This window comes from Quercus suber, unplaced genomic scaffold (genome assembly GCF_002906115.3).
Source record: "Quercus suber isolate HL8 unplaced genomic scaffold, Cork oak 2.0 scaffold_130, whole genome shotgun sequence".
Lineage (NCBI taxonomy): Eukaryota > Viridiplantae > Streptophyta > Magnoliopsida > Fagales > Fagaceae > Quercus > Quercus suber.
This window is the reverse complement of record NW_027069593.1, coordinates 1,163,036-1,180,641: the sequence shown is the minus strand read 5'-3', so window position 1 is coordinate 1,180,641 and position 17,606 is coordinate 1,163,036. Positions and strand designations below refer to the sequence as shown.

Sequence of the window (17,606 nt, the reverse complement as noted above, 5' to 3'; positions counted from 1 at the left end):
GTTTTTGGTTGATGATGGATTGTGGGTGATGCCGTGAGTGGGTTGGGTTTGAAGAGAGGGAGAAGTCAAAGGGATAGAGATGAAAAGGGAGAAAAAATAATAAATAAATGAAGGAGATGGGTCTAGAAGCTATTGGATTTTTTTTTTTTTTTTTTTATATTTGATTTGTCTTCCTCCAATTTATTCTCATAGAAGTTCTTCAATAATCAAAAACTCTAACTTTTTTATTTTTGTTATGTTTGTTTTTTCTTAAAAATTTGTTTTTCTAACGGCAAAGGGAAAGGTGAGTAACAAAGTCCTAATGGAAGTTACCACAGGTGGGGCAAAGTGTAAATGATTGAACCATAAGTAGGCAAAGTAAAAACGGGTCATACCATAGGCGGATTTATTGTAATTATCCCTACAATTTATTTGTTCTTATCAACTTCTCTTTAACTTTTAACAAGATATGCAACCTTTTTGGTCATATCAAACTATTTTTTCTCTTTTTCTTTTCTTTCTTTTTTNCCTAGAAGGTCGCCTTGATCATTAGGATCTACATCAGACTCGTGTTTAGCCTATCCGAGGAGGTATTCTTTCTCTGACCACCTTCCCATTAATATCATGCTCATGAAACTATGAGCTTAAACCATTTGCTACTATTTAATCATCCTCGGATCACCCGTGTTCTCAGCTAAGGACCAAGACCCAATACTGCATTTGGGCCTTTACCCCTACAATAGCACCTAAAAATTCCAATTTCTCCCTTTCATCAGAGGAGGAAATTGAGGTTTTGATTTTTTAAGAGTTAACACCAACTAATTTCTTGATTCACATGTTCAGGAGTGTCGTTTCATGCGCCCAATAATTTCCACTGACGCTTCAAAGCCCGCAGGGCGCCATTAATTGCACTAGGTGGCGCCTTGTTCCCCAGATCTAACGGTGAGGCACAGATCTTACGATTGGTTTTTCTCTTGGAATTTGGAGTGGGATAACTCCCACTTATTTTCACCTTCTATATAAAGCCTTGAGGGAAATCTTTTTCTCGTCATTTTACGAATTCTTAAGCTCTCCAGAGATCTCAAGTAGTCTAACTCACTAAACTCCCTACACTCCTAAGCCTTCCTAATCCTTTTCTTAAGAAATTTCCAAAAGATTTTTCTAAAAGTTCAGGGTTTAATACACTCATTTTCGTAAGTATCTATCTCTTTAAACTTTCTTTTTCTCTTCGGCTAACCTCCTTGGCCTTCTTTTCTTTTTTAGAAAACTTCCTTCATGTCATCTCCGTTTGCTTAGATGGGTAGATTCAAGCACTTAGTAGACTCTTTGGCCTGTATGGAAGGTTTTAGGGCCAAATACCATATCACACAAGGAGTAAGCCTACAATATTGTGCCCCAGACCAAGTACTTACAGATAGAGGGGAGGGTGAAGTTGTCATTCCTATGATCACCTTTATAGAGAGAGGAATGACATTTCTCATGGGTAGGATAACCAATGACTACCTGCTCAATCACAGGTTGTGTCCCCATCAATGCGCCCCAACCTTTTTAGAGTCCTAGGGAGCGTAGATGCTTTGAAAGATCAGATGAACTTAAGGCTCACACGACACGATGTCGTTCATATGTACGAGTGCCATTCCCTTACTAGCGCGGGATATTACCTCAAGTCCTGATTCGATGTTGTTAGATTGATATCCTGCCTTCCTAAGTCCAACAAGTGCTTGAAAGATGATTATCTAATCATCTTCAAGGAGTGACATGACGAACTTCACTGCCAGTTCGGGTGGGAAAGCCAGGTGGGTATCCTAGGATTAGGTCCCTTAGCAAGGACTTTAGCCTTCTTAGTTTTTATTTATTTATTTATTTATTTATTTTTAACTCTGTCTTATCATTTCGCCTTCTCGGATAATAGTTTTTATAGATCTAACCTTGACTTCCTCCTCAGATGTTTTTTACAGATAAAACCCACACTACTTCGAGGCTTAGCTTAGTCAACGCTCAAGTCTCAACAAATTGCTGAGATTTGAGATATTCATAAGTGAAGATGGACAGCTATGAGCAGTTCACCTAATTTTGGATTACGAGCCTTTGTCTCGCATATTTCAGGACGTAGGCTAGGTAATAAGGGCTGGTGACCTTAGATTAGCATGCATAGACATCTCTAAGCCAGGGTTTCTGGCTCAGAGAGACCTTCCACCTGTTGAGCTGCCCATTTAACACATCCCCCAGGAAGTAGCTGCTTCAAGAGAGGAGATAGCTTCTACACACTTATCCCTTAAGGCCGAGATCGACCAATTCCGCTTTAGGGAGGAAGGTGAAGTGCCAGAAAGGCCGGTAGATCTCTCAGACTCTAAGGCCGATTTGGATAGATTTTCTGCTGCACATTCTCTGAGGTTAATAGTTGCTCGGGTTGATACTAGCTCAGAAGCCGAAGAAGAAGGTATGGACCTAAAGCAAAGGATCGACTTAAAGGGTTTACTGGCCAACAGGAACAAGGGGTCAACTTCAAAAGAAATTCCAAAGACCCAAGTTCCTTCCAGTCTTCCTTTTTTCCCCCCACTCCCTACTAACCTCAGACTGCATGCCAATTTGAATTTAAGGAAGAAAAGGCTAGTCGAGGATTTGGAGAAAGGTGAGGTGGCCCTTCAAAAGGGCGCTAAACAATAAAAGAAAACTAAGGACCCTAAGGACAAGAGGGCCACCTCTGTGGAGAGCCGGGATGAAACTGAAGTGTGCCGAGGGACGCGTACCTGGGCCTTCGGCTAGAGTTGGAGGGTGCTCCCATTCCTTGGGATGCCACGATTGGGGAATCTCAAAGAGGGCACGCCACCCACCTCGCCGAGGCCTTACAGCAACCTCTTCTCCTCCCTAGAGACATGGAGGGCCTCAGGCAAAGTAAGCAACCAGACATTTTCATGTCATTGAAGAGGGACCTTGTAATGGTAAGTCAGTTAACATCCTTTTTTGTTAAATACTAAGATGCACATTTATTCATATATGTATATATTTTTTATGACCCCTTTGCTACTTCTATGCAGCTTACCCAACAAATTTTCGTAACTGAGGAGTGGGTTAGGAATGCCTGTGATGAGGTTAAGGCTGAGGTCACTCTTGTTTTGAGGTTGAAAAGGCTCTCAGAGCCTTTAAAGAGGAGCACACAGAGTTGGCCAATAAGCTGACCACTACGGAAAGGGAACGCTCGAGCGCCTTGGCCGGTCTGAAAAATGTTGAGGCCCAAGCTAAGGATTAGGTAGTTGTTCTACACAATTGAATTGAACTTGGCCATCTAGAAACAGCTAGTTCTGAACCTTAGGGCCGAGCTGTTGAAGGTTAAAGATACAGCTAAAGAGGCAGCTCGAGTGGCCAAGGAAACTGCTGAGGCTGCAGTGAAGGCATTCTATGAACGTGGGGTGTGGGACACGGAGACCCAGCTAGCAGAAGAGGTGGCCGGAGCATGCAGAGACTACTGCATTGAGTCATAGGCAATAACACTTGACTGGGCAGGAGTCCCTGTAGACTCCGAACTGGAGAGGGCTAAGAACATCTTCTTTCCAGAGGACATTCGAGAAATTCTAGATACGGCCCCTCCTCTCAAATAGCTCCCTGCCACCAAGCTCCCCTTTCTGTTGCTGAAATTTCTGAAAGGGCTAGAGTGGGTAAGGAGGCTTAGCCACCAATGAAGGCCAACCCCTCCGAGGATGACCTTACCATCAGTGATGTGGTCTCCCAGGCCAAGGATGCAGAGCTTAAGTCTCGAGCTGGGGATTCTCGATCCGAGAAGGTTGATCCTAAGAAGGACCCTCCACAGGCAAAGGCTTAAGTATAGGATTTTCTTTCGTAGTTTTCTCTGTGTGTAACTCTTTTGTGACGGCGTTCTGCCATCAAACATAATGTATTCTCTTTTTTTTTTTTAATGAAAACATTTTTCTTTTTACCTCTCGTACCTTTTACTTTTATGTGCTTCGAAGCTTATTACCATTATAAGTAGCATTAAATTTCTACTGCTCGTCTTTAATGAAAACTAATAATAACATATTGCCCATAATTTGAGTAGTTTGATCAAGTATCAGCAATAAAGGGGTATAACGCATATTTGTATTGAGAATTGAACTCCCTATAATGAAGGCTGAATCTAGTGTAGATAGATACATACTTTGTGAAAAATAAAAGGGGGAGATATTCTTCATTCTGCCCAACACTTGGATAAATAATTAAGGACTTTCTCTTACTTAAAGCTAAAATTCCGAGAAGCCGGTTATAATCTTGGATTTGTTTTGACACTTAGTGAAAAACAAGTAAATATCACAGAATGTTAATTTCCCCAAAGCACGTGGCTCAAGGAGCTAGGCATGTCTAAGGTTTTGTTTGATCACTTATAAAGATGTCATTGAGTGTTAATTTCTCCTAAGCATTTGGTCCGAGGACCAAAGCATGGCTAAGGTTCTATTTAAACACTTATAAAGATGTCACAGAGTGTTAATTTTCCAAAGCATCTGGTCTGAGGACCCAGGCATGACTAAGGTTCTGTTTAAACACTTATAAAGATGTCATAGAGTGTTAATTTCCCCAAAGATCTGGTCTGAGGATCCAAGCATGACTAAGGTTCTATTTAAACACTTATAAAGATGTCATAGAGTGTTAATTTTCCCAAAGCATCTGGTCTGAGGACTTAGGCATGACTATGGTTCTGTTTAAACACTTATAAAGGTGGTAATGGGAAGTATGAAGTATTCACATAGTAAATGAGCATATGAAAAGGAAACTTTCATTAATAATAATAGCTTTTCAGGTTGTTTACATTTCAAGGTCGTGGTATTACACATTCATCTAAGTGTTCGAGGAAATAAGCTCCTATACCAGCCATCGAGGTGATGCGATATAGCCCCTCCCAGTTGGGCCCCAGCTTTCCCCAAGTTGGGTTCTTCGCAGTACCTAGAACCTTTCTCAACACCAAGTCACTAGGTGCTAACAGTCTCATCTTCACATTGGCATCATAACCTTACTTGAGCTTGTGTTGGTAATATGCCAATTGGACTATCGTATTTTCTCTTCTCTCCTCGATCAAGTCTAAGATTTTCTCTAGTAGCTTGTTGTTATTGCTCAGATCAAAAGAACTTGTTCTTAGCATTGGGAAGCCAGTTTCTAAAGGGATAATAGCTTCGGCTCCATAGGTCATTGAGAAAAGGGTTTCCCTGTTGACCTGCGAGGTGTAATTCGGTACGTCTACAGGACATGTGGTAGTTCCTCCACCTACTTTCCTTCGCATCGTCCAACCTCTTCTTGAGTCCGCTTAGTATGACCTTATTAACAGCCTCGACTTGTCCATTCCCTTGGGTATAGGCCAAGGTAGAATATCTATTCGTGATTCTTAGGTCACAACAGTATCTCCTAAAAGACTTGCTATTAAATTGGAGGCCGTTGTCCTAGATGAGGGTACAAGGACCCTGAATTGTGTGACAATATTTTTCCAGACAAATTTCTTGGCATCCATATCCCTGATGTTCGCCAAGGGCTCGGTTTTAACCCACTTAGTGAAGTAGTCCATGTCGACCAGTAGACACCTCTTTTCCCTGCTACCTTGGGGAAAGGGCATACAATGTCTAAGCCCCATTGAGCGAAAGGCCAAGGGCTGGATAGAGGATTAAAGACTCCTCCTAGTTGGTGTATGTTTGGTGCAACCCTTTGAGATTAGTCGCACTTCCTTACATATTCCTGTATCTCCTTTTACATGTTCGACCATTAGTAGCCTTGAGTGATGGCTCAGTGCCCAAAAATCTACCTTTAGTGTGGCTTTCACAAATCCCCTCATGTAACTCCTCAAGGAGTAATTTTGTTGCCTCAGGGTGTATGCAGAATAGGTATGGTCCAGAAAAGGAGTGTTTATATAATTTTGGTCACTCGGATAGCCATAACCGGGGAGCATTTCTCTGTACCTTGTCTGCTTTCGATTCCTCTCTACGCGTAGGACATCCTTTTTTTTTTTTTTTTTTTTTTTTGGTGTGTGTGTGATAAAGTAACAATAATGTTTCAAGAAATTGTGGATAAAGTCATAGAGATAAGAGACTTTAGAAATTGTGGAAGATACAAAATAATGCACAGAAAGAAAAAAAGAGTAAGAAAATAATCCAAAGGATACTTTTTCAATTTTTTGGTTAGACATAAAAAATTCATTTGTTGTTATCAACTTTAGACAATTTACAATTCTAAAATCTTTTTTTTTTTTTCTTTTTAGCTTGAATTAACGCATCGTTAGTCTTTGTTTTGGATAAAAAAAAATGACAAAGTTTAGTTATGAAATTGGTTGTAGCCTAAGACTACAACCTTATTCAATATCTTTTTATTAAAAGTGAATTTTGACAAATCCATCATTAAAATTATGCATAAATTATGAGCTTATAGATTATATAGTAAATAATATCTAATTGATACAAAATTTGACATGTGTATTAAGAGCATAAAGAACATGCAATTTAACGGTTATATTTCCAAAATATGTAGTAATGTTTATTTTATTGAGTAAAGTTGTAACTTTATGCTACAACCAATTTTGTAGCTTAAACTTTGTCCTAAAAGAAATCTTTTTGTTTTTCTCATTTTTTTTAATACACATCATTTTTTTTTTAAAAGTGATTGTTCAAGCTTGGTTTGACAAAAAATATATGTTCAAATTTGACTCGGGCTTGAACCAGGCTTATAAATAATGTTTAAACTCAAACTCGTCAAAAAGTCCGAGCTTGACTTGGTTCGGCTTGATTAAATAGTCAAGTCGAGCTCGAGCTCGAGCTCAATATCAAACTTTTTAAGCTTGAGACCCAACACAAATACTTTATCTAGCCCATATCAAACTTATTTGGTTTGGATTTGCAAATCTAACTCACTATTCCTAAAGACTTACAAAGATATGAGTTTAATTGTCAAAACTTATATTAAGTCTAAGCTCAGTTTGATTTGTATTAATCCTAATATTCATAAGCCTATTTATATGAACAATTTTTTTTTTTTGCTTGTACTGTACTTATTTATTTAATACATTTAAATAACACTCAAACTTAATTTGATTATAAATAACAAAAATTAAGGATTTTTTTTTTTAATTGAAGCCCAAATTATTTAGAATTCATTATTTAGAGCCTATACTTAAAACCTCACATCCTGTCGCGACTTCCAATTTGAAGACCCATCGCCGGTTTGACGAAGAGCCCCAGCCTCTCCACCCATCTTTGAAGTTTGAAGGCTCGACTCGAAGAGGCGAAGAGCTTCAACTTCAAGTGTATATCACTCTGTTTCTTTATCATTTTTTTTCTAGGTAAATTTCATTTTTCTTGTTTCTATTTTTTGCTATTGAGGGGTGATTAATGGTTTGGGTTTGAGCAGAGCTATTGAGCTATCGTGTCCTGTCCACTGTTGAGGTATTGTGTAATTTCGTATTTGAGTTAAAACGGAATTGATAACTTTGCCCTCTAAACCCTTACAGAAAGAAAGCTTTTGAGTTCTGTAATTGAATTTGATAATGGCTCGTGAAGAACCGGACGTGAAGGCTTTGAACGAAGCGATAAGCTCCGCCCTCGTTTTCAATGATGAAGTTAAAGACGGTGGTGGCGTGCAGATCACGTGCTTCAGTGAAGTTGTGAACGACGTTGCTCTTCATTTTCAAATCCTACGCCTTCTCAAACAGGTCTCAATCCATCACTCTCTTCTCTCTCTCTTTTTCTTTTTCTTTTTTTGGGTGCCTTTGATTTCACTAATTTGATAAACCTATCGTTGTTTCTTTTTGTTTCACCATTTAGGTAACTTTGTTTTAGAATTTTCCTGTTTATTTTGAAAACTGTTCGGATTGGATCAGTAGCAATTTCACAAAATTGAGAATTGGGAAACTTGAAGTGTCATGTATGAGAGAAGGTATTTGGTATCAAATGATATCTTGTTAACGGTATCAAAATCCAATAAGTGAGAGATACGTCTGCAAAAAATAACTATCCCACTAAAAAATGAAAGACGTATTAGTATGTAATTATTTTTGCACACATCTCTCATTTATTGGATTTTGATACAAATGGTGTGGTATCATTTGATATAAAATACTTAGACCTACATTTAAAGCACACCTTTGTGTGAGAGGAAGGCGGGTGCACTAAATAATTTCAGCTTTGCATCGTGTATATACGTAATACTAAAATGTGCAGCATATGGACATTATTGGTAACTAGCATGTTATAACTTATAAGCTGTTGGGTGATGATAACAGATAGAAGTAAATGAAGGATTAATGCTTGCTTAACCATTGAGCACATGCCTTTTGAATTCTAATAAACAATCCAAGTATTACTCAATCTATACTCATCATAATATCTTATAGAATGACAATCTTATTCTGAAAAGTGCTGCCGTGAATGATTAATTATAATTTGTTATTTATGTTAAACCTATTGTGATTGTAGATATATGTGTGGATCGGTTGCGACTCTGCCAAATTGGGACGCATATATGCAGCTGCACCTACACGACCTGTATGTTCTTAGTCCTTGTACCCTGAGAAGAGAAGCTTGAATGTTAAGAATTGCATTTACATAATGCTTAATATTGTTATTTTCACAATTCAAAAATTAACCTTGTGTTCTACTGTTTCGTGATGTAAGCAGAAGGATATGATTAGTGTTACTTCCATACTTGGAGGAGCTTCTGATAATACAGGAGCTGGCATTGCTCGACGATTAGGTAAGTTCTGAATCATGTTTGATATTTTTGTGATTATATACAAATATCTTGTGATTGCTCTGATGTGCCATATTTCTCGCAGTGTTGAAGACTGGTCTCAATATAATTTTGGCTTGCAACATTCCTAAGAATAGTCCCATGCTTGAGGTCTCTTCTCTCTCTAACTTAAACTTGCATTGTCACACACACAAGTACACGTGTTTATCAGTGTTGTTACTCTGGATTTAGTGTTAGTATGTTTTTGGGCAAGCTATATTTTTTCACCTCAAACTCAGGTAAGTTTCTATTTGGTCCCTGAACTCATAACTTGGGCAAAATCAAAAGTTGGACCAAATAGAAACTCTCCCCCAAATTTGAGGTATAAAAATGTAGTTTACCATCTGTTTTTATTAGTTAATTTAATACTTCATTTGGCTGTTTGATCTGGATCTCCTTGTGATGTGTATATTCATCTAATTCTTCAATCTCCTTTGGCATTTTAGGCAGAGGCTGAGAAGATGTTGGTACAAAAGCTAATACAGCTGGGTTACACGAGAGCAAAAGCAGAAGGATCATCCTCATAGCAGGGTGCCTAGCAAACCTTGCTATAAAATGAAACATGCATTGGATACAATAGTCCAGTTGGCCCTGTTAGGCACGCTATTCCAAAAGGCAGGAGTCATAGGGTCCAACCGAAGAGGGTGTTATATCTTTCTTTTTCTTCTCTTTTGATTCTTCTTTATTACATTAAATGCAGTGTAAAATTTATATGAGCTAGATGTTCTGTGGGGCATTGATGCAATCCCTTGCCAACGACAACAAAAAGAATGTCATTGACTATTCAGGTTCAATATACTCTCTATCATGGCAGGGAAGGATGATATGGGGAACTTGTTGAACAGCCAATCCTTGAAGCATCTCGATCCTTCTAGGTGCGTTAATTTCTGCAGCTTTCATTCTCTATGTATGAGTTTTTTTTTTTAAGAGAACAGTCTCTATGTATACTAGGAACTGTTTTTTAGAACATGGTAAAATCCATTTTATTAATTTGGCTCAACTATTTTTAGTCTGTTTTAAATATAGGATAGGTTTCAATTGGTCTTTAAATTAAAAAACTTCCAGTTTTGGTCCTTAAACTTAAGGGTAGGTTTCATTCCTGAGCATCTTCCAAGAGATGCTCTCAATGTCATTTCCCTTCAATACTANACCTATCATTGGTGAAGCTAGAAGATTGTTACAAGCCTCTAGCTTTTGTATCTCATGCCTGTAGAGACTAGAGAGCTTAATTTTGTAGCCCAAAATTTGGTAGGATGGCTGTTTTGTGTAATGAAGAGGGAATGATTTCTCTCCTCTATTCATGTTGAAAGTTTTGTTTCCCCAGTTAGAGATGGGGGTATTTTCCCTTCACTCACTCTCTCTCTCCCCTTTTTATGGTTAATGAAATACATATTCAGTTAAAAAAATATATTAATTTTGAGCAATGTATGCCATCAAAGTTGATGAGGATACTGTTGAGATGAAATTTAAAGGATGGAAGCTTGTTGCAATCACATGCTTAACTTACGTGTAAGGGATCCTAGAGAGTCATGCAATCATCCAATAAAAAACTCGAGCCACCTGCAATGAAGTTTTATTATTATTATTATTTGGGTAACAAAGGAATAAAATGCATTAATAGTTTATCTCATAAACATAAAACTTTCAAGCATTTAGTACAGATGCTTTAGCAAGAATATTCACCCATCCATTGGCTTCTCTGTAGATGTGAGGTAGGTTGTGCTGCTCAAGCCTCTCTATAGTCTATAGGCACCTGCACTCAACAATAAGACTCAAAAACACATTAGTGGTCTTGTCTGAATTAATTATGTCAATAGCTGTTACAGTCAAGTTCAATCTCTAAGCATGTAATTCTCATATCTAGGGCCAGAATCAACCCATCTTTAAGAGCCTTCAACTCGGGTTGGAGGCTTGTTGTGACACCACTTGCCCGTGAGAAGCCTCTCAACCGTTGCCCATTCATGTTAAAAGCTTGACCCAAGCATATGGTGGAGTATTCCATTCAAAAGAAATGGCCTTTGTAACCCTTCAGTTCCTAGCATGATCTACCAAGGAGTAATACTCGGAGAATATTACCATTAAATGCCACTCTATTTCGACTAAGCCAAAGATTCCAAACACCAAGGGAGAAAGTAATATTTACTGTGGAACCTGACTATTTTGATGAGTTACAGTTGAACAGTTTAATTTCAACCAAGAAAGGGAAAAGAAGAGGAGTGGGAGCCAGGATTTGGAATTCCCACTTTATTCCAAAAAGAAGACACAGCTGGACAATCCCTAGTAACTCACTAACAGTGGCGCAAAGAAGCCATGAGGAATGCTATTACTGCCACACTTAGCCATGGCACCATTCCCATAGGAGGAAGAGGATCTTAGGGCTAGCTTTGGTCCTCCAAATCCAATCAAAAGGTTGTTGGTTCCAAAGGTTAAAATTCCCATTAGTCAAATTCCAGGTAGGATGATCTTCCTTATCTACTAAGGTGCAAGCATTAGTAGCTTTAAGGGCTAGTGCAAGATTGTCAAGGATAGTTATTGAAATCTTATCAAAATTTCACACACGAACACCAAACAAATGGTCACTAAAAAGATTTTGCTCCTCTAAGGTTAGAGATCTCTTAGAGGTTCCTAACCGGTGATTTGTCCTCCCATAAGTTAACTTATTTGCCATTATTTACCATCCATCTTAAGCCTTTTTTTAGGGTGCCAAAAGGCAAAAGCCAACCTTAAATTCTTCTCTAATTATTTGAAGAGCATTACATGGGAGGATTCTTATGTTTTGGGCCTTCAGGCCAATATTTGGTTTGAAGGGTCTTAAGTCCATAGGGCTTCCTTCTCGGTCATGAGTCTCTAATTAAGGTTTGCGAGAAGGGCTTTGTTTTTAGGTTTTATCCCCCCTCCCCCCCTTCTCTCTCGCTTTTGAAAACTCTTTCCCATCGTCATATATATGCCACCATTTTCTTCTTTGTAGAGGATCCCAATGGAAATTCCTATTAATTTTTTGACCAAAAGGGATAAGCAATAGCACTACTCTATTAATGATTAAGAGATCATGTTTTTTAGACTTCTTTTTTCAAGCAACCTGATTTGAACATATAAAACTTGAAGAATTAACCTTTAGAATCACATGTTGAAAAATCAAATTTCCACCTAAACTAACAACATGAGAGTAAAATACTAAAATGTAGTAATTAACCTTTAAATTTATTTTCCGCAGTAGGCAATGATTATGAGCCAACATTTTTTTTAATTGATACCCTTACTTTTTGACACACATCTACAAAATCATGCTTATATCAAGCGAGCCAAAAATATAAAATCTATTGAGTAGTAATTAAGAAGAAAAGTAAAGGAGACCAGAAATATACATAATCATTATATGACATCAAGTTGTCCATTAATCTCCATAGCGCAGGTCTTACATTAATTGTATATGTAAAAGTATCATCTTTCAAAGAGTCTAGAAGAGTAAAGGCCCATATGCCTTTGACCTACACCTTCCACAACAACTACTCCTCCAACCTATATAATAATTCCATTTTACAGACAGATTTTGAATTTTCAAAACCATGCAGCCTTTATTAGCTATTACAAAATTACACTTTATTAGCTATTACAAAATTACACATAATGAGAAAAAAAGAAAAGAAAAAACAAACAAACAAACAAACTTTAATACTAAACCTTACGGTAGCTGAGAGATTATATATTTTCTCTCACCTAATTAAGCGTGTAAGAAGTAGGTGAACCAGGCTTATCCTACGCACTCCTATTTTGCCATCGTGGCACACGCTGATTGGTCAATTACAAACCTTCATTTCCTTTGCCAAAGGGCGAGTGTGGGACCCATTATTGAACCGCACTTTCTCGTCACGGCCCCGTTTTCTATTCCCTTTCAACCAAACCCCAAACAGCTTCAAACCCTCACCGCCGTTGCCGTTACCGTTACCGTTATCTTTGACAACGTTGTTTTCGTCGTCATCATCGCTGGAATCAACCTTGCCGATGATGGGCCCACCACCACCGATTATTTCATCAACACAGCTGGACCCACAGCTTCCTTGTCGAATGATATGATTGATCTGGTCGGGACCCACTTTCAGATACTCAGTCAAGAAAGCTACCAGCTCGTCGCACTGTTTCTTCGTCTGTGCTAGCTCCGAGCTCAGCATCTCGTTGTCCTTTTTCAATTTCTCGTTCTCGCCCGATAAATCGGATACTTGTGCCGTCGGGGTCGTTGTCTCCACCGACCCTGGGTTCTTTGAATCCGGGGATGAAGTGGAAGTGGACCCCAGGTCCTCGCCTGAGTTTGATGACGACGACGGGCCGCCGCCGACGGGTTTCCCGGATGCTGGAGTGTTTGCGGGAGGTGACGTCACGGTTTTCCGGCGGCGGATCTGTGAGAGGAGCTCTTTCTGGCTCCGCTTGAAATTCTCGTTCGCGAATTCCCATTTGTCCGGCACGATCTTTCGGAAACCCTGTATAACATTTCAATTCAATTGAATTAATTAATTAATTAATTACAAAAATTAATTACAAAATGAAAGATAAAGCAGGTTGTTGTGTTTCTTACTTTTTGGATTGGAAAAATTAGGATATTTTGTGTTTTTAATTAAAAATAAAAATAAAAATCCTACTATTTCTGGTGTTTCCACTTTCCCACGTGTTCAAATCTTCAATTATTGAACTATAAAAAATATATATATATTTTGAGAAATTCCTTAGACACAATTTATGGTAATAACTTTTATTACAAGTCACAAGAGAATTCAAAATGTGATCTACTGTTTTCTTAACGCAATAAGGTAATAACTTTTATTACAAGTCACAAGAGAATTCAAAATGTGATTTACTGTTTTCTTAACGCAATAATCACTTCACAAGTATTGAGCATTTATAAAATGTAAAAAGTAAAGGCCGAAATTTAAAAATTTTCAAAATGAAGCTTTACAACATACACTTAATAAAATTTATGACAAAACTGATAAATTTATGTAAGTATTTTTGAAAAGTTGTTTCGTAAAATATTTATAATAAAAAATAGATGCTTATATTAAAACATACAAAAATAAAATAAAAAATTCACAAACTCATGATCTAATATGGTTGACCTCTTTGGTGATGCATAAATATTGAGGCCTGGATAAAAATAAGGGAAAATTAACAAATACTTTTATGAATTTTTTTTTTACAATTTCTTATATTTTTCATAAACGTAGTATTAGAATTTTTCTAAAATAATTATAAAAAAAAAGAATTTGTATAAAATAGTTCTTTAATATACATCTTAAAAACACAGTTAAGCGGATCCTAAAAATAATCACAAAAAGTATATAAAAAATGTTGGCACAAAATTTAAAAATTGTGGCCCTATAGAACTGTAACTCTTAGGCCCCGTTTAGTTTGTCATTTCAAACAACATTTTTTAATTTTTAAACAGCATTTCACGCATTTCAACACACTTTTTCACCCACACGTATTTTAAAAAACAATAAACAACAATTTTTAAACTACTCTACCAAACACCTCCTTAGAATTTGGATTTGGATTTCGTAGCTGTTAGGTTTGAAAACACGACGATATGAATTGGAAATCTCAAAAGAAGTTGTTGAGAGATAATCTCAGGCATACACGTGCTACATGCAGATTTGTGTTGGCCTCAAAAATCAGCGCAGTCTTCAAGATTTTAATAGAAAAATACAAACAAAAAGTCGGACCACGGATTTTTTTTCCCCACTCTTTATTATACTATAAAGTTTTATACGCAACATTAATTTTGTATGTGTCCAGAAATTTCTTAGCAACACAGGGTGGGGCCCGGCTGAGATATAAGCTGCACAAGTTGTATTTGTTTGACATGTCAAACTGTCACAAAGGTTTCGAATAGAAGTACGTACAGTACTTTTAAGAACGATTATATATATGATCGAAAAAGACAAATATACCCCTCAACAACCCTATGGTTTGTGGACTGAATAAGAATAAAACTGTATTAATTTTATAATAGTAATTAATAGCCCACTAATTGGACCGGAAGCTTCTGCTATTATAATTTACTTTCTCATTCTCAACACGGCACAATTCAAGCCGGTGAATTGACATTTTTGAAAATATATCACAGGGAGTTTCTGGTGTTTAATTTAATAATCAATAGTATCATAGTTTATATTATTTTCGGCTGGCATTCATTTTCTCTTATAGAAAACTATGGAAACGTGAAACAGAGAAAAGGGTCAAGGGGAAAAAAAAAAAGGTATGAAATATTCAGCATGATATTCACTTCTGAAAGCTATCCAATAAATAATACAATCAAACCAATAATTTTTGTTTGTTTATGAGAAGCATATAAGAAAAATGCATACACCCAACAAACAACAATGACACCATCTTTAATTTTTAATTAATAGATGCAGGTGTACACAGAGTGCCCTCAAATCTCAATGGCTAGGGGCCTGTTTGGTTGAGGAACAAGCATCAGCGTAATTACAATTAGCTCAACTTTCTTGTATTATCTTCGAACAAGAGATTTAAGATTTAATGTCCGTCTTGCTTAAACAAAAAAATCAATTAGTGCTTTAATCTGAAGATAATCATCAGCAGCAAAGGTTTAAACTATTTTTTTTTTTAAAAAAACCAACATAATTATGAGGAAATTGGTAACAGATTTAGAATTTGATATCTGCTTACACAGTAAACCAATTGGTGTTTTGCTTAGCTAATAAAAGCAATCATCAGTGCAGAGGTCGAAACTATCTCTTAAAAAAAAAAACAACATAATTCAGGGAAGATTGGTAATTTCAATCTAGGTATGAGATAGCTAGGTTATTGTGATAGAATTAACATGTAGATTCAAACAAAATTGGGAGGATGAAAAAGAGAGAATGTAATAAGAAACTTACGTAAGTGTTAAGCTGGCGGACAAAGCTTGAGAAATTGTTGTGTTTGAAATAGTTAGGCAGCAAGTCCCTGGCAAAATCGGCAGTCTTCCAAACCACAAAAGTGGAACCATCTTCATTCCAGGATATCACATCGTCGGTGATGGGATCATCCACAAGCTGATACGTTTTCGTCAGAAAAGGCGCCGGAACTGACCTTTGCGCCATTTCTCTCCGACTTATTACACCTCACCTCACCAAAATGGCTTTTAATTTCTTTTCTTTTTTTTTTCCCTTATCGAAAATCAAAAATCAAATCTAATAAAAAAGGAAATTAACTTTTGGAGTTTCTAATTACAAAAAAAAAAAGAAAAAAAAGAAAACGAAAAATGAAAGCTTAACAACTAAAAAGCAAGAGAGCGGTCAAGAATTCCCAACCCCAACAATAGAACCCAGAAGGAAAGAAACGAAAGTGAACAGGATTGGGACAAGGCTTGCTTCTACGATCAGCTTCCATGAGTTAGAACCAAAACCAGTTCTATTTTTTCAATAGGTAACAATACCATAACTTCCCAAAACTAAGTCTAAGGATAATATTCCTCTTCTTAGTTTTGACAAGGTGCACTTTTATAAAGTGGAGAGAAGCTGTTCACACTGGCACACAAAAAAAAAGAAGAAGATGGGGTTTCTAGAAAATTTGAGAAAACCCAAAAAAAGGGAGGTACCTAAAAGCCCACTAATAGTCGTAGAGAGAGAAAGAGAGACGCTAAAAAATATAGACAAACTATACGCTTTTATTCTTTCCTGAGGAAAATAATGAGAGAGATAGATTTGTAATGAGAATTGGTGAATGTGCTTTTGTCTTGGTCTTTTTTTCTTACGGGAAGTTTCTAATGCATTTCAAAAAAGAGAATAGTGATTTGGGATCGGTGCTATTTGAACGCGTGGCATTCACCGTTTTTTACTTTTTCTAAAGAACAGAAAGAAGAAGAAGAAAAAAAAAATTAAGTGGTCGAAGAAGAAGAAGAATAAGCGGGTAAGACGGCTTTTTCTTTTCTTACCTACCACCTTCGAATTTCAATTGCTTCTTTTCTTCGTTTCTTTCTTTTATTTTACATTTTTGTTTATTTGTGCTATTTGTAAGTTTTTTTTTTTTTTCCTTTTTGCAATAAATAAATGAAGAAAACGCAAAAAGGAAAATGACATACCAATTGGATACCAATCATACAAACTAGTTCCATATATTCATTTTTATTTCATTGTTCATTTTCATAACAGACATCCTACCTAATGCACAACCACGTGCGACGCTACCCATTTTAGTATCTTACGTATGTATATATTGTATTAGTTAAGGCAGCATGTGCTAGCTATAAAAAAAAATAGTAATTAAGATCAATTTTAGATTTTATTTGTATCACAAAATAAAAATAAAAATTATTTGATTTTTAAAATATATAGAGATTTACATTAATCAAAAGAGACATTAATTTTAAGAATTTTGATAGTTATGTTATAAAAAGTTAATATCAATCGTATAAGACTGTGATAGATTCCAGTTTAATATTTTATTATTTTATTTTGACCTATAACTTACACCTCAATAATTGTGAATATATTGTAATAACAACAAAATGTCACGACATTTTTAATTGTGCTAGATCTCGGTACAATATATATATATATATATATATTTTTTTTTTTTTTGACCCATAAGGAATTGATAGATGTGTTACAACATTTTCAAAATATCTCTAGTATACATTGTACTTAATTACAATGTAAATTTATATTGTAGACACAAAAAAATTGGCAAATTTCGTACATATTAACAGACTTTGTACAATATTTACCATTTTTTGTGCAAATGTGTATAATATTAACTACTTTTGTGTATTTACAATGTAAACTTGCATTGCAAGTACAAAGTAAACATATAAAGATCTTAAAAAACAAAGGTCAAACCAACTGGCATACTTGAAGGAGGAAAAAAAAAAAAAAAAA

The 17,606-nt window shown here is 36.4% G+C and overlaps 2 protein-coding genes and 1 long non-coding RNA gene across 5 annotated transcripts; 1 reads left to right on the top strand and 2 right to left on the bottom strand.

Annotated features, from left to right (window-relative positions):
* Positions 1-7,091: 7,091 nt before the first annotated feature.
* Positions 7,092-9,730, top strand: LOC111998880 (uncharacterized). Of its 3 annotated transcripts, none has more exons than XM_024031001.2 (6): positions 7,092-7,249; positions 7,454-7,654; positions 8,418-8,486; positions 8,616-8,694; positions 8,777-8,841; positions 9,177-9,730. In XM_024031001.2, the coding sequence occupies exons 2-6, from the start codon at positions 7,490-7,492 to the stop codon at positions 9,255-9,257; spliced, it is 459 nt and encodes a 152-aa protein (XP_023886769.1). In that variant the 5' UTR covers positions 7,092-7,249; positions 7,454-7,489; the 3' UTR covers positions 9,258-9,730. The 3 variants fall into 3 exon arrangements, with proteins under 3 accessions (XP_023886769.1, XP_023886767.1, XP_023886770.1); XM_024030999.2 differs by having other exon boundaries at positions 7,093-7,285; XM_024031002.2 differs by having other exon boundaries at positions 7,096-7,285; positions 8,619-8,694.
* Positions 8,422-10,485, bottom strand: LOC136068709 (uncharacterized). Its single transcript, XR_010630020.1, has 3 exons — positions 10,414-10,485; positions 10,238-10,290; positions 8,422-8,508 (listed from the first exon to the last, which is right to left on the bottom strand). It is a non-coding gene; the product is annotated as an uncharacterized LOC136068709 (long non-coding RNA).
* Positions 10,486-12,090: 1,605 nt separating this feature from the next.
* Positions 12,091-16,438, bottom strand: LOC111998872 (heat shock factor protein HSF24). The gene is made up of 2 exons (XM_024030991.2): positions 15,627-16,438; positions 12,091-13,205 (listed from the first exon to the last, which is right to left on the bottom strand). Exons 1-2 carry the CDS (start codon positions 15,828-15,830, stop codon positions 12,528-12,530), a joined length of 882 nt encoding a protein of 293 aa, XP_023886759.1. The 5' UTR covers positions 15,831-16,438; the 3' UTR covers positions 12,091-12,527.
* Between the last annotated feature and the right edge of the window lie 1,168 nt (positions 16,439-17,606).

What these genes read in the sequence shown, in the direction of transcription:
- LOC111998880 (XM_024031001.2), top strand. Translation starts at nt 7,490, where the DNA reads ATGGCTCGTGAAGAACCGGACGTGAAGGCTTTGAACGAAGCGATAAGC. An exon ending in TCCTACGCCTTCTCAAACAG is followed by an intron (nt 7,655 to 8,417) that starts GTCTCAATCCAT and finishes TTGTGATTGTAG; the next exon opens with ATATATGTGTGGATCGGTTG. An exon ending in CAGCTGCACCTACACGACCT is followed by an intron (nt 8,487 to 8,615) that starts GTATGTTCTTAG and finishes TCGTGATGTAAG; the next exon opens with CAGAAGGATATGATTAGTGT.
- LOC111998872 (XM_024030991.2), bottom strand. Translation starts at nt 15,830, where the DNA reads ATGGCGCAAAGGTCAGTTCCGGCGCCTTTTCTGACGAAAACGTATCAG. An exon ending in TCCGCCAGCTTAACACTTAC is followed by an intron (nt 13,206 to 15,626) that starts GTAAGTTTCTTA and finishes AATGTTATACAG; the next exon opens with GGTTTCCGAAAGATCGTGCC.